General features: G+C 52.7%; 1 protein-coding gene across 1 annotated transcript in view; it reads left to right on the top strand.

Annotated features, from left to right (window-relative positions):
- SAMD11 (sterile alpha motif domain containing 11) overlaps window positions 1-16135 on the top strand; it is a 126493-nt gene that overhangs the window by 104622 nt on the left and 5736 nt on the right. Inside the window, 5 exon segments of the mRNA XM_050909636.1 lie at window positions 3826-3941; window positions 4332-4410; window positions 4680-5224; window positions 5227-5382; window positions 12797-12921. Coding sequence (XP_050765593.1) covers window positions 3826-3941; window positions 4332-4410; window positions 4680-5224; window positions 5227-5382; window positions 12797-12921 — 1021 coding nt within the window.

Here is a 16135-nt window from a genome sequence, read left to right as displayed (position 1 = left end):
GCACTGCTCTGGGCTTGGGAGGATATGATGGGGTTAAAGTGAAAGGCTGGGTTTTAACAGTATAATGTGTAACCCCATAATGACTTTAAATATTGATTATTTGAAGGCCATTAGTGCTTATTGTTAAAGAAAAGTCGATACTTTTTAAGCCTTGTGAACCATTTGTCTCCTGTTAAAGGACATATCAAATTTAGCAGCATGCAGTGCAAATCCCCTAATACCCTGCTCACAAGCCTCCAGCTGGCATATTAGGGAAAAAAAGGGAGTGGGGAGAGGAATATGCCGTAACACAGAAGTGCTCTCTGCAAGGTAAGGACAAGGCTTATCAGATGTAATTGCCAAGGGCTAAATTCACATTCTCAGAGTATGGGACTGTAATTCAGCCCTTACTCTGAGAGGTGGAAGAAGAGGAGGAAGGAAATTAATGGTGGGGTTGAAGGCTGATACGTAGCTGAGAAAGGATGCAAGGATTTGTGTTTTGGTGCACGTCTGTCTGAAGGCACAGTAGCCTTTGTTAAGGTCTCTGGGGCTTTTTACTCGGGGTTGCCAGTTCATTTCCAAGCTTGCTTGGAAGCAATTGGCTGTATCTGTACCAGGCAGCCTGGGAGGGCTCCCCAGCTCTGTGCCAGGATGCGACCTGGTCATACTCCCTCCCTCCCGTGCCAGGTTTCCGTGCCAAGGATCAGGCAGATGGGCTGGAAGGGAGCAGTAGCGGGCTCCAACAGGTTCCCTGCCTGGATGGTCAGGAGGCTGGGCTTGTGGGACGGCAGAAAGCGTCTGTCCTTTGTGGTAACGCAGGCAGTGTGAAGCCCTGCTCCCTGGGGGCTCTGCAGCATGAGCTAGGAAGTATCAGTCTGCCTGCAGGGAGAAGAGCCCCTTGTCCCCCGAATGTTTATGAGCATACCTGCTTTCTTTCTAAGTTATCTGCTGCTTCAGACTGATGCTGAGCATTGGGGGGATGGCAGGAGAGGTGCCATGACTCCTCCTTGTTCGGCCGTAGGCAGCTTCCCTTCTCTGACTTCAGGCTACAGACTCCACGGGTGTAACAGTGCCAGTTGCGGGACCTTTGGCTGGTCCTGTTTATCTGGCCTCACCCAGCAGCTTTGCCCTATGCATGTTTGGTGGAGAGCTCCAGTGTTGCTGAGAACAACTCTGGGGTCTCTGTGGTCTGCTGTGTCAGGCAGGCACGATGACAGCAAGCGCAAGTATGTCTCCCTGAATCTTCTAAACCTTTGGACTCATCCCCAGCATGTGTTGTGTGTGTAACATAACCAGTGACTGACCTCTCACGTTTGAAGTCACTCCTGATGCGTTTCTTACAGCCCCTCTTACAAGTACCTCCAGCCCCTTCTGAGCCACCGCAGGCTGCTGTGCTCAGCCGTGTGCGTGGCAGCGTGATCAGGTCCCGCAGCAATTGCTTCGTCCCGCCATCCCCCCTTCCCCAGCCGGGGCACCGCTCACCGGCCAGTCCAAAGTATGAGTTGATCCCTGGCCCCAAAAGGCAGGGAAGCTGCACGGCTCTGATGAGAGGACAGAGGGAATGAACTGCAGGGTCTCGAGCAGACGTGAATTCCTTAGGGATCAAAGTTAGGCCCTGTAGTGCAACGTTAAAGCATAAAAATAGCCGCTGATTAATATTGGGCTGCCACCAAAGGGAGAACCTTTTATTTTCTAGTGCCCAGTCCTGATCCCCATCAAACAGTATGCTTCCTGGGCACAGATGATCTCTTCTTGGCTAAAATCAAGAAGCTCTCTTTGTTTTTAGCATTTCCTTCTGAGCTCTCTGTGTGCAGCCTGCACCTGGGGCTTCTGTGCATTGTTATCTTTCATACAGGATCCCCTTTTCTGCATATATAAAAGGCAGGGAGGGCATGGCCACTGCTTGCCTGGCCATGGAATGGTTAAAAGTGACTTGATTTCCTAAATTGCTTCTTATAAAATGAACAGCACGTCTGCCAGGCTCGTCTCCCCATGATTACAGCTAATTACGATCGAACGGACACCTCCTAGCCCCCGTCATGCCGCTTTAATTGTCCGTTATTCATCTGCAGGCTGTCCGGGGTGGCAAAGCACTTGGCAGCCCAGCGACCGAGGCCTCGGCTAATTGTGAGGCCTCGGGGATTAGGGCAGGTGATTACACACTTCATGGTGTAATTACATAAGCATCGCTTGGCTGCTGCCCCGGCTCTGAGCCGAAGGTCACGCGCTGCGTTACCTGAGATTAATTGGAGCTGCCACTGAAGTGCGAGGTGCTGGCGGAGCGGTTATACGATTAGCATTAACATTTCAACAGCGACGGATCGATCTGTGGCTCTCCTCCAGACACAGCGAGCTGTGCAATTAGTTTAGAGGAGAGCTAGGGGAGGAAGGAGGAGGAAAGGAGAGACGGAGACAGCCAGGGGAAGGGGAGAAGGGGAGTAGAGACAACGGGAAGGGGGGGAGGCAGAGACAGGCAGATGGGCAAGGGGTAGGGAGAAGGAGGAATTTCAGAGAGGAATCTCAGCCCGTTCTGTGCTGTGGATCAGTGCGTGGCAGTGTTTTGTAGTAGCTGTTGCATAGAATGAGGATAAAACTACGCCAGGAAGATCTAGGGAAAGGACAGGAATCCTTTCCTTGCCCGCCTCATCCCCAAAGAGTCCTTATCTGGCTTTTCATGAGCCATGGTGGTAATCCATCCCCAGCTGCGTGGGATGGGGGCATGGATGGCTGGGATTCTCACATTATCCCACACTCGCATGTCATCCCCCCCACTGAAAGGGGGAGCACGGTTGTGTGTATGGTCTGTTTGTTGCAGTCACATGCACCTTCTTGTTCCCTTTCTCTTGCCCTCCAGTCTCTCCTGAAGCAGATTTTATAGGGAGATATTGTAAAATGAAAATAAACGGCACAGCACTTGGCTTTGCCTCGAGATGCCCTGGTGAAGGTAATAATGTTGTAAGTGGCCATCAAAAGGAATTAAGAGACGTGCAGCCGGAAAGCAGAGATTTGCTTGCAGGCTCCCAGGGCAGATTTGACTAATGGAAGAGACCTTGGCTCTTATTCCCTTCCTGCTCTACCCGCCCCCCCGCCCCCGCGAGCAAGCAAACACTACCTGCCTTGCTTCCAGGCATTGTCCTCTTCCCCACCCCTCAAACCCGCTTCTTCCAGCTTACTTGCCACCTTACATCTGCTCTGCCCATTCTGGCCAGCATCACCCACCTCTTCTCCGGTAGTACTCCTTTCCACTGACCCCATGGCACTTCCTGCTCTCATCCCTCTCCCCATCTCTGCTGTCTGTGTCTTTCTCTGCCTCACTTACAGCTTTTATCTCCAGAATTAAAGGTCACCCCTTGTCCCAGCTAGGACAGTTGATTTTTTGCAAGGCATGCCAGTGATGCCTTCAAATCTTCCCAGGCCCACTCTCCAGCTCCCAAAATATAGAATGCCTTTTCAGTTGTAAGGGAGTTGAGATGGAAACCCAGCTCGCTAAGGGGACAGGCAGATGCAGCATCTTCAGCCTTGCCTTTGCTAGCCCTGGGCAGCCAAAATCCCTTTGAACAGCCCAGCTGAAAGACCACAGAAGCAAACATATCAAGGTGGGAAGTATGTGGGACCTATGGAGCCCTGGCTGCTTTCTTCCCCTTCTGGTTCTGCTTCTTTTCTTTTTTTCTCTCCCTTTTAAAAGTTTTGCGTATGGGTGAATAGGCATCTTTCTATCTCAGAACAGCCTCTGGTACAGAATGCAGGTCACCTGCAGAAAGGATGTTCTTCCTGAGCCAGGGCCCTCTGGGCACTGTGGTGGAGCCTCCAGGTTTTCAACATGAATTTATTTTCTGATTTCTGCAGGGAGATATCCCACCCACCGCCTCTGCTTTCACCCCAGAATGCGCCCCATATTGCCCTGGGGCCCCACTTGAGACCTCCTTTCCTTGGGGTGCCTTCGGCTCTGTGCCAGACACCAGGTGAGTGCATAAGAAATGCTTGCAATCAGCCAGGGGAAGTGGGTAGAGTGAAGGTGCAGGCTGTGACAAAGTGTCCTTTAGCCAAACAGCCCAGACGCGTTTTCTGTGTCTCCCTGTTACTGTTGTGCTGACTTCACCCTTGTTTTGCAGCACTAGGAGCAGGTTGCCTTGGCTGCTCTCTCTCTTAATCCCCACCAGCCTCCCTGGTCCCGTGTTCGAGCAGCAGACCGCACTGCCTTGGGAGTGAGGGAATAGATGGGCTCTAGAACAGAAAGGCAGCTCTCAGCTGCCCTTTCCTGCCCAGTTAGCCCTCTGGGGAGCTGGCCCTGAGTTAGCAAAGCGTCAATGCTGAGATTAATAACCCCATGGTATTGTTCTCTCTGTCCCCAGGTTACGGGTTCCTACAGCCGGCACAAGCAGAGATGTTTGCACGGCAGCAAGAGATGCTACGAAAGCAAAACCTGGCAAGGTAACGAGTGTAGAGGGCTAGCCTGCCTGGGCTTGGGTTGGATTTTTCCTTCCCTTTCCTAGCAGCAGGCAGAGTGATGTGGGGTGCCGTGTTGGATGAGCTGTGCACAGGTGACAGAGCGGTGTCCAAGTGAGACCACTGGAAACAATGTGTGGGTGTGGAGGTGACACCTTGCTTCTGCAAGCTCTGGTTCAGCGTGGCTGGGGGTTAGCAAGTTACTCGCAGAGTCTCCCCCTGCTGACGTTCCCTCTCTGCCTCTCCCAATTTAGGTTGGAGATGTCGGCCGAGATCATCCGCCAGAAGGAGCTGGAGAATCTCCACAGGCAAAGGCTACTGGCTGGTGACCCGCTGAGCCTGCATCCCGGCTTGCCCCCAGACCACCCGGCCCTGCGCAACGTGCACGACATCCCCGAGGGCCACCCGCTGCGGGAGGAGCTCTCCCGGAGGAACGCCATGCTGGTGCTGCGGCACAATAACACTCCCCTGCTGTCCCTCAACCCCAGCGTCCCCAGCAGTGCCACGCCGCCCAAGGAGCAGCCCCGGCGGGGCAGTCGGAAATCGGCACACCACCGCGCTGAGCCGCAGGGGCTGAGCGAGGCCAAGGAGCTGGCGGAGCCCCGGGCACGGGATGGGGCGCCAGACTGTAACGACGAGGAGATGAAGGACTCTGAGAGCGACGCGGATGTGAGCGACGAGAAGCCGGAGAGCCTGAAGGCTGAGAGCAGCAGCTCGGCCGCTGAGCTTAAGGAGTGTAAAGAGACGGGCAAAGTCTGTGAAGGGGCCAAGGAGCTGGGTGAAGCGGCTGCTGGCCAAAATGCCCCTGCAGCTCCTCGAGCGCCGAGTCCCCCAGCCATTTGCTTGGCCCAGGCATCAACAAAAACGAGGTGAAATATCTCCCGCCAGCCTCCATCCCACCACCTCAGCCGCTGCCCTTCGGATTCCCTTACACGATGAGTCCGTACTTCCATGCAGGTGAGTGCATGGGGGCCTGTCGCTGAGTTACTGGCTGGAGCAGTGACGTGTTTTGCAGCATGCTAAAAGTGAGGCTCTTCCCCCTTCCTGTTCTGCGGTGTGGTTGTAGTTCTTTTTTCTCTGCAGGGAACCAAGCACCTTTTTTTAAATTAGTATAAAGGACTCCATTTGCAATGAAGCAAATCAAGGGTCATAAAGAGGGCCAGCAGGGACAAAGTGAGTCCCGAGCATGTGAGAAGGGAGATCGCAATGTGATGGACCAAGGGATCTTGCAATTGCTTGGGCCTTCTTTGGAAGCCGTGTTTCCAGACAGACATCAGTAAACTATGGGGGACTTCAGGGAGAGGCAACAAAAATTATTAATGGCTGCAAGGTGCTGCCCTACAAAGTAAAGGGCCAGAAGTATTGTATCTGGAAGGGTGGCCTGAAAGGCTGTAAAGACTGTGGGCTGTGCTCATGTGATTTCCAAGCAGTGGGGACTGGAGGGGCCAGGTTGGAGAGAAACGCCCAGATACGGCAGGACAAAGGAACGGAAGGAGAGCTTCCCAGGGTGACTTGGATCTGCCCTGCGTGGACAGAGGCCGCAGGCTGGTAGCGAGGGTGAGGCTGTTCTGCAGGGAGGGGTGCAGATGGCACTGGGGATGTGCAGGGCTGGAGGGTGGCTGGCTGGCTGGTTCCCCCATGCTCGGTTCTTTGTGCGTTGCCATGGTTTGAGGCGAGGGAAATGAAGGATTAAGGCTGCAGCATTTTCCTCCCTGCTGAGTGTCGTATCTGGGACATTTCCAGGGTAGCATGTGAGACAGCATCTTTGGTATGGGGTGTCAAAGAGTTCCCCAGCAGTGACTTACACATCCTGGCTGCCCCATGCCCTTGGAGGTGTCAGAGTTGCAACTGCTATGCCCCTTTTCCAGGGCAGAGGTAGGTGGGCTCTTTCCCCTGCCTGTGGTGTATTTCTCAGTCTCACAGGCACTGGTATAGCTGGATTGGTGCCTGTTGGATGGGGCAGGCAGGCAGGGAAGTCATTGCCAGCTTTCTGGTCCCCAGCGGCGCAGTCCCTTGGGCTATGGAGATGGGCAGCAAAGGCAGGCACAGCTGCAGCCAGGAGGGAGCGGTGAGTACAGGTGGTACAAAGAGGGGTTTCAAACCCTGGTAGCTGCTCTGCCCAGGGGTCTCATGTGGGCAGAGCAGGGTGGCAGCCCCGCTAGCCTAGCCAAGAGCCAAAATCTGCCTCAGCTAATTACTTGGCTGAGCAATTAGGAGGAGGTAGGACCTCCTGCCACACGGAGGAGGGAGAAGGGGGGGCATGGTGTGTGGGTCGCTGAGGCTGCCTGTTTTCTATGCAAAGAGCTGCTGCGGTTGTGAACGCGGCTGCCCATCACTCATTAGAGCTGCCTTCCAACCAGGAAGGAGGAAGCGATTTTTCTATGACAGGCAGGTGGCCAACATGATAAATATTCCTGCTGCCTTGGGCTGCTGAGGCTTCCTCGCAGGAGCCTTTTTCTCCTGGCCATTAAAAAGGGAAACGCACGGCGCTCTGGTGCTCATCGCTTGTGTGAGGCTCTGCAGGGAGGCCTGGATTGTAGATGGGTTTCCTCCCTCCCCCAGCAATGCACGAGTTACTGTAATAGGCCATTTATTATTATCACTTCGAATTTATATCACGATCGTGTCTTGAGGCCTCGGCAAAGATCAGGACTGTGTTTCACTGCCCAGTTTTCAGGCACTTCTAATTTGTGGAGCCTGTTCTAGGGCTGTAGATCTTTTCCTGAGGGCTCCTTTGCTTTCGGCTAGCTTCACATGTTGTCGTGGCTGTTAATATTGCCTGCTTGCGGGACAGCAGCACTGAGTTTAGGCCCTGTTGTGCTAGGCACCGTACAGCTCCATAGGAAAAGCTCTCACCTGAAACAGCCTGGGGAATACAGGGCATCTTGTTCGATGCAGCACAGCAGGTCGATAGGGGAGCTGGGAGTTCAGCAACTGAAATATTGAGGGCTATATTGATCCAAATGCTGCAGGGATCATGGGGTGTGCTGGGGTAACGTGTGTCAATGAAAAATGTGTTACTTTGGCCCTGGGGGAACACAAACCACCCGAAGACAGACAGACAGAACTGGTGCCAGATAACTTCCGTAATCTTTTTTGCACCAGGACTGCTCTTTTGGCCTGAATGGTCGCGATGTTGTGCCGTACACTGGAGTAACCACCTAAACAAGACAGGTAACATGGCAGGCTGAGAGGAAGAGCCAGAGGGAGGAGAGGAGAGACGTGGCTGGCTGAAAATGACCACTGAGTTTCAGGCAGTTCCTCTGGTCTTCCAGCAAGGGGAGGCTCCTCCTTTGGAGGCAGAGAGCTGTTTTCTGTCCCTACTGGGAAGAATATCGATGAGGCAGCCAGAGCTGGGTCGATTCCCTGAGCTGCCTTCTGGGGATCTGGCGGCTGCTCGATGACCTCATCTCGTCAAGGTTTCAGCAGCCTTGCTCCCCTCCTCCTCCCACCGCCTTCCTCCAGCCCCGTCCTTTGGAAAAGGTGAAGGATGGAGTGTGCAGGAGGCTAAAATCCTTCTATCGATCTGTAGTCTGGAGAGCAATTAACGCAAGCCTTCCAGTGCCGCTCCATGACCTGAGCCCTCTCTGGTGTGCGGCAAGGAGGGGGTGCATGCACGGGGAGGAATGGGAGAGGGGTTAGAGAGCGGTAGCAAAACTGATTAAACCCATAGGTGGGCTGACTTCCAAGCGGGTGTGCTTTGTGCACTGGTCTCCCAGTTGGCGCCTGGATTGTCTCCTGTGATGCTGGGAGCAAACACTCACATGTCTCTGCAGCAGAGACAGCCCCATTGCAGCCTGGCTGCTGGATTTGCAGCAGAGGTTTCCCTTACTGGGATGGCCAGAAGGGTTGCTCTCCCTGACCTGTTCAGCCTTTGGCTTCTCTTCTGAAGCAGCTGGATATGAGGAGGAGGGAGGGAAATTATAAATGGATGGCGGCATGGGTGGTGAGGGCTTTTACGTGGACACCTGTCTACAAGACACTGGCCTGGGACGATGGATTCTTTTCAGTCCCTGCACGCTGGGCCCCATCTGGTGAAATGCTCTGTAATCCATTACCAGTCTCTTGGACCATCATTTATCATAGAGCAAGACAGAGGAGGCCTGGCAGGGAATAGATGCTGCCCTTTATGCATCCTTGCAGTCCAGCAGGATCCAGTGACATGTCATTATTATAATAGAAGGTGCGTCCCTTCTAGCCACTTGGCACCTATTTGTTATCATTCTCTAAACTGCCAGAGCAGTGGTGAGTGGGTGCAGCCATGCACAGAGATGGAGCAGACGGTGCAGTATCTTCCCGAGGAGGGACGGGAGAAAGGACAGGAGCCCTTCTGCTCTAGGGACTTTAAAATCAGAAAGGGCCAGTGACTGGATGCAGTGTGCTGAGGGCTGGTCCTGTACTAGTTGCAAATCAGATACATACTGAGGCAAGAGGGACCACTGTCATCAGCTACTGTGTCATCCTGCAGAAGTCCTTCCTGGGGTTATTCCTGCATCTGGTGCCTTCAGACGGGTGACAGAGCTGAGGTGGGAGCAAAAGGGTAGGACTGGACACCTGAACACTAGGCTCCACAACTCTGACCTCAGGGGTGCTGAGTACACAGAATGGCGACTGAGTATTTGGAGTTACTAGGGCTGAGCTCTTTTACAGTCACCATGAGATTTTGGGCTTTTTTGCAGGGAATAGGGGTGTTTTGCCACCAACTTCAGTGGAAATAGGTTTCCATCCTCTAGCTTTTAAGTTCTGTGGCACAGAAATTGCTAATAGGCCAGAACCCAAAGTATTGGTATTTACCTTCCCCCTCCCAAGAATATTTCCACCAGTCAGTCTCTGTTTCCCTGGTATAAACGGGAAGGGAAAACAAACTCTCAGAGATAAATATTTTGGACGTATTATATTTCTCTGTGTGTGGGTACGTGGAAAATACTTCTTGTTCCCATACAGTGGGCCTGTCTTGCCCTCAGCCTTGGACACAGCAGGCTTACTGTGTGCATCTTGACCTCTCCCTTCCTTTCTTCTGGGGGCACAAAGAGACAAAGGAAAGAAAACCACAGAGGAGAAAGGCTTCTGAAGGAGAAGCAGTTGCTAGCCCAGCTCTGCTGGCGATGTCAGTAACCCTGCACATGATCCCGCATTCGGTGCAGTTGCAGGATTGCAAGCACGTGTGCAGGAGAGGGACCGTAGGGAAGCCTTACATCTTTCCCTGCATCCCTGCCAGTTGTGGATGCAGCGTCTGGGCTAAATCTCTGCCCACACTGGTGGGGACCTGGCAAAGTGCGTGTGACTGGCAGGGACTGACCAGCCTCTCTCCGTGCAGGCTGAGGTTAAACCCCGAGGATGGGTCTGGCTGGCTGATGACTGGAGAATTCATTCCCAAGCACTGTGTTGCTGCAATTCAATCCTTGGCTTGCTTTTGGAATAAGGAAGTACCTAATTTTAAAGCAGTTGGCTGTTACAGTCAGATCCCCTCAGAGACGCTTGCTCTGGCTGCAGATGGAGGTGTCTCGCCCGAGCATTGACTGTGCCTGGAATAATTGAGTTCAGTTTCACTTCCTCTATTTACCAAGCTGCAGCCACTCTTCCAAAAAGGAGAAAGAGAATTACCCCCCGCCCTGAGAAAGAAAAACCCTCCCCCGAAATGGCAAAAAAAGAAAAAAAGCCCTCAGCCATTTGAGTGTTTTGTGAATTTTAACATAAGCAGCTGTGAGTTTGTCTCCTGGAAAATGGAATGCAATAGGAATGAGAATGAGGGCTGGTGTCCATCTGTCTGTCTGTCTGGTAGCTGGCGGTGGCGAGGGGAAGGAAAGTGCTCGCTGGCTCTTTGGCAACGGCCTCTGCCTCCACCTCCTGTGCTGACAGGCGCCTAGCTCGCAGGAAAGCCGGTCGTTTTCTCTGCAGCTGTTATCAGACACACAAAAGTATTTGAAGCTTTTTCTAGCTGGAAAAAGAAGGGGTGTGAAGAGAATGAGGAGCTGCCTGGCCTCCAGCGGGGCACAGGGTGGCGAGGCGGGGGCAACGAGCTCTCCGTGCTCGGCGCATCACGGCCAGGCAGAGCTGTCCCGGGGAGCAGCAAGCAGAGCGTCTTGCAAGCCTGGTGCTTACGCTGGAGGGGAGAGGGCCCTGTGCCTGCAAGAAGGAAAGGTTGTGGTAGAGACTAAGGATGTGAAGGAGGTGTGGAAAGTCTGGTTGTTGCCCACAGCAAGCGCCCTGAGGGTCCCAGGCTGGTAAGAAGCGCTGGCAAGGAGGCCTGCAAAGATGTGCCTTGAGTCCCCGAGGCATGGGGAGAAAGAGGGACAGCCCCGTCCCTACTCCAGAGGGACAGGTAGAGCTGGCAGAGGCAGCAGGCCTTGGAGGGCTCCTGTCTCTCCCCACGGCTCCAGCCAAGACGTTCTGGCACTGGGGCTGGCACTCGTCTGTTTGCACTGGCCCGTGCGTGTAAGGAGAGACGCAGACTCATCCCCGTTTGCTAGGGCTGTTTGGGAGCAGCGGCTGGCCCTCTCTCCACAGGAGGCTGGTGGTCCTTGTACAACTGCTGCACCAGGAGATGCACATCAACTGCCCAGTGCTGTGCAGGGGGTGTGGGCTGCAGTTTTGGTTGAAGCAGGCGTTACTGTCTCCTTCCCTGAGAGGAGGTGGCGTGGCGGGCGGGGAAGTGGTGGTGCAGCTACAGGAACGGTGCGGAGGGCGAGGCTGGGAAGGGAAGCAGGAAGTTGGGAGCGGAAATGTAGTAGGAATGATTACATAGCGTCTGACTGCTTCTTGTGCAGACTGCTGTTGTTTTAAAAGCATCTTATTAGCATGATAACTTCCTCTGTAAATCCTGTCCTTTTCCTGTTACCTTGAACTGTGCTGGTGGCTTTGCCAACTAGCTAGTGGAGACTCGGCGTGTGGCTTTGCTGTTTGCTCTTTCTGCGCCTCCTTCTGTGCCTCTTGCCTCTGACCTGGTGCGCTTCCCCAGGGAACCAGCCACTCCTCCTTCTCTGGGCTTGTGCTCCCCACCATTATTTTGTTGCATCCCGCTTTATCTTGCCATTACTCGCAGAAGTGCTATCCGACCTGCTGTGGACAGGAGCAACGGAGTCACAGCAAGGGGTTACGTCCATGGTGCTGATCAGATGCCTCAGGGAAAAACCTTAAGCCTACAGGACAGATAATTTTGTCATGAAAGACCCGTGGGAGAAATATTTTTTCTGGTAATTTCTTGCTTCGTGTCCTGAAGCATAACAGTTTATACCCCTCATAAACTCTTTCTCTACCCACTATAATCAGGGATGTTCATATCCCTATAAATGTCGTCTTGAGCTCTTGGTCTAAATGATACCATGCAGCAGTGAGTTCCACAGGTTAATACTGCCTTCTCCTCTCCCCCCCGCCCCGGTGTTTTCTGGAACTAGGTTTCTTCATTACTTTTTTCTGCGTTTTTCCTTTTACACACTGCAGTAGATACAAGTTACCTGGCTGGCATTTTTCTTGCCATTTCTTATTCTCTGTGCCTCTCCTCTGGCTCCTCTCTTGGCTCCGGTCTGGTTTTCTCCCTGCGTGCACGTCCCGTGCTGTCAGGCACCGGCGACGCAGGGCGGCGGGGGGGCGGCTCTCTTCCACCCTTTTGGAACCCATCACCTTCGTCTGTGCTGACAGGGCTGGGACCTGAACCGCTGTTGCGTTTCGGAGAATTGACATAACCGGCTTGAGCTGAGCTGTGCTGTCTTCAGAGTGTCGCGGGGGCTGGCAGGGGTCATCCCGTCACCCGTCAGATGCTTGGCCAGGAGAGATGCCCAGCTCCTGTGGTGGAGTGGAGGGCAGTGTATTCTGAGGCGGCGGCTGTGTTGGGGCAGACCGACCCGCTGGATGTTTCAGGCTGGGGTGGATTGAAAATGAACACTTTGAAAAGAGCAAGACGTCCTCTGGTGATTCATGCTCCGGCAAGGCAGCGGGCCACCAGGGAGAGGTGCCGGGGCCTGTTATCATTCGGAGCACGTAGCCAGGAGAAGGGTTGGGGAAAAGAAACCCACAGGGCAGTCAGAGTTTTCCGCTTTGCGGTGCGTGTGGAGAAACACTCCTTCAGGGTTTTTTTCTTTTCTCTCCCCTCCCCCCATTTCTTCCCCGCAGCTGAAGAACATTAAACACATGAAATGCATTAGCCAGGATTTTTCCTTTCCCCTGCCCCCCTTTCTAAGCTGGGGACCTCCAGGAGGAAGAGGCCTATGAATTGACCCTGCCCAGTGCTTTAATTGACAGGTCATTAAAGATGAATGTGTGGCTAGAGAAAAATATTCAGATTGCAGGCTAGTTGTTGTCCGTGTGGGATTTTAATGATTTATGTTTCTTTCTCCTCCTCTCCTTCCTACCCCCCCAACTCCAAACAATCCAGGCACCATGGGAGGTCTGTTTCTGGACGGTGAGGAAAGCCCTGCGCTGGAAGACATCAGCAAATGGACGGTGGAGGATGTATGCAGCTTTGTGTCCAACTTGTCTGGCTGCACCGAGTACACTCAGGTAAATCTCTTAACAGCCTCAAGAACATCACAGGAGGAATGTCATCCCTGCAGGCCCCTATTCTCTCCCTCCCATCTGTGCCTATTTTACTTGCTCTGTCCGTCCTAGGAGAAGGTATATCTCAGAGCCCTGCGGGGCCTGAAGCTTTTTGGTTTTTTTTTTTTCTAGTGGATTGCTAAATAGCTACTTGCTGCCAGTGAAGACCCCAAGACGGCGTGTGATGGGGCTTGCAGATGGATAGCAATAAGGAGAGAGTAAAGTGGTAGAGGATGGGAGTCAGGGCAAGGTTAGGAGTGAGCAGGGTTGATCATGGTTAGTGGCTTAGTGTCACTTACCTCTCGCTGTCCAGCTCATGCTTTTAGAAGCTGCCCTGCGCTCTGTTGCAGAGCTGAACACAGAGGTGGCTTTGCGTGGAGCAGCTGTACTGCGGGAAGGGCTCTCAGGTAGTCCCTGGATCGGGGTGGGCAGCTCACGGTACCAGGCAGCCTGGCAGAAGGTGCTGCGTTCTCTTGCTGCACCCAGAGCATTGTAGGGGCAGAGTGGGGTTGAGAGAGACCCTGCCCACGCAAGCATCGAAGTAACGTCCATGCTTACACTGTAGAGTGATGGTGACTGTGGATTTTTTAAGCTTATTGCAGCAGAGTTGAAACTCTGTAATGGGGGCTTCATAAAGCCTGCTCAGTGTGAGATCATGAGGTGCAATACAAAAAGCAACCCTGTGTTTTTTTGCTTCCACATCTGCTAGAGTCCATTATAAATGCCCCATTGAGAGAACACACCAACTGCAAAGGCAGAGATTCCTGAGCTGTCTGGGACAGCCTTGTAAAGAGGATATAGTGTGCTTAGAAGGGAGGGACTGAAGTAGCAGAGATAGAGAGGCAAAGGGCCAAAGTTCAGGACAATCCAGCCTTTCAGCAGAGAGACATCCTAGGCTGAGAACAGGTCTTGAAAGGGAGGAAGGAGAGCAGGAGTCGAGCTTTCCGGACATGCCACTTCAAGAGAGGAGCTTCCCTGAGCGACAGCTGAGGAGTGCAAAGCTGTGCTTTGACATCCAGGCTGGCTGAAATCTGATTTCTAAAAATCTGCTGCCTCCCCTTCTTTGGCCCTTGCTGTCTCTCCCCGTTAGTTGTGTTAGGCAAGTGTCCTCTCCCAGAACTTATGCCTGCCCCCAGCCATTTTGAGAACGGTAAAGCTCAGCACCCCTGCTTCTGCTGGGACCGCCTCTTAGGAGAGCAGTGTGCGTATCTGGCTCTAGGGAAGTGATTCCCTTTAGATTATGCTGATTTGATAGTGTGCCATGGGGAAAAGTGCATGCTTTTGTGTCCCTCCAGACGGGATGGGGAAGCGGGAACCTGGAATTGCCCCACATCTCCCCCTTCTTGCTCAGGTAACGGGATAATATGCTTTCAGTCTAAAGTCTGTCCTTCCTTGCCCCCTAACCATGATGTTAATCCCATCACAACATGCTTTGTTAAAACCACCTGTAAAACCAGGGCTTCTTCGGAGCAAACAGCTGGGCGTGCATGCAAGAGGCAGTATTTAGGAACGTGAATGCTTGTTACGGAGATGGGGTACACGTAACATTCCCCAAGAGGAGTGACAGAGATTTGGGTTGTGCATGGGAGTGGATCAGGGTGAATGGGTGTGTGGAAGAGAGAAGGGTCAGTTTCTGATTATGGCGAGAGGGAGGGAAAGGACACTGGTTAAAAAAAGGTGGTGGATGGATGGATGTTTACGGGAGCAAGAAGCAGCAGGTCTGTGCATGTAGAGGGAAGTTCAGGAGCTGGCTTTAGCGAGGATGATGCGGGGATGGGTGATGGGTTCAGCAGTGTACATGTGCGGGCTGCAGTATGTGTTGAAGAGAGCTCGAGCAAAAGGCTCTAAAACCAAAATATGCAGCTACTTGCATTCTCTGTTACCCCCCACCCCAAACAATGTGCTCTTGCACTGGTGGCATTGCAGTTTGCCTGCATTCCTGTGTTGGGGAATGAAGATCAGAGTTGCCTGGAAGCTTCTGAATTAGGCCAGCAGGAAATGTGCAGAAATCTTTAACACAACCACCTTGCAGAAGGATCATCCATTTACACCTTCCATGCCAGCTCCTGGTATACCAGTGGGGAAGAAATCGATAGCTTGCTGAGACAAAGGTTCAGCAGTCTTCTCAGTGCATTGCAAACAAAATGTTTTACGATAATGGGAGCTGCTGTAAACAGCCTCCTGTCATGGCCTTGCTATGTTGCATTATGTAGGGGGTGCATGGCTTAAGGGATGATGCCTTTTTATGCACTATGGTTATATGCTTAACAGGTTTTTTTACTATGTGAAAATGCCAGTGTTCAAGGGTGACCCAGCTCCGTGGCTCTAAACTGCAGAGTTGTCTGTGTTCTCTTCTCCAAAACCACAGCTGCCGGGGAGGTCTGGCACTGGTCTGCAGGCTTCTCCTGCCAGGAAAACCCAGCAAGAGTTTGGTGGTATGCTGTGCATTTAGAAACATGTTTCAGACAAACAAGAAAACATCAGCAAAAACAAAAGTTGCCATGCCTGATTTCAGCCCTTGACAATATTCAGCTTTGTCCCGGCAGTGGATCAAGACCTGTGGGACACCCAAGGGGCATGCTTTTCTCAAGGCTTTTTGTGGAGGGTTTGAGTGCCGAGCGAAGGGAGGCTTTTGGCTCCCCGCCACATTGGCTTCAGAGGAAGGAAAAGAAATCAGTATAGTAAGTTTTGCTAGGTCAAAGAGCAGAAACACATGCTGCAGTCATGAGCAGCTTTGCTGGTGGAGTCTAGCAATAAAAAACACTTGCAACAGCTCAGCTGCCTTGGCTCTTAACAGCCACTGCCACTCTCCAAAGGGATGGCTCTGGGCTACGTTCTGCTGCTGAAAAAGAAGCCGTCAGAGTAAACTGAAACCCCCTCCCTTGCCATAGTGTTTAGTAATAATAATGCCATGCCTAAGCCATTGCATGGAGAGACCGCAGGATCAGGCCCCGCAGACAGTTCATTCGGGCGAGCATCCAATGTGAGCTGGGGTGTGAAAAAAATGCTATGGAGTGGAGATGGTTTAGTAAGAAAAACCAGGCATCTGACTGACATCTCCCAGAACCAAGGGGAACCTGCTGGCTAAATTACCAAATGATGGCAGTTTACTCTTGAAGTATTGAGCCTGTACATCCAGAATAAACACCCAGGGGAGGCCAGTGTAAGCGTAGCCCTG

Source organism: Gymnogyps californianus, chromosome 21, assembly GCF_018139145.2.
Source record: "Gymnogyps californianus isolate 813 chromosome 21, ASM1813914v2, whole genome shotgun sequence".
NCBI classification, from domain to species: domain Eukaryota; kingdom Metazoa; phylum Chordata; class Aves; order Accipitriformes; family Cathartidae; genus Gymnogyps; species Gymnogyps californianus.
Note: the sequence above shows the minus strand (reverse complement) of the source record. Positions and strands in the feature narration are given on the sequence as shown.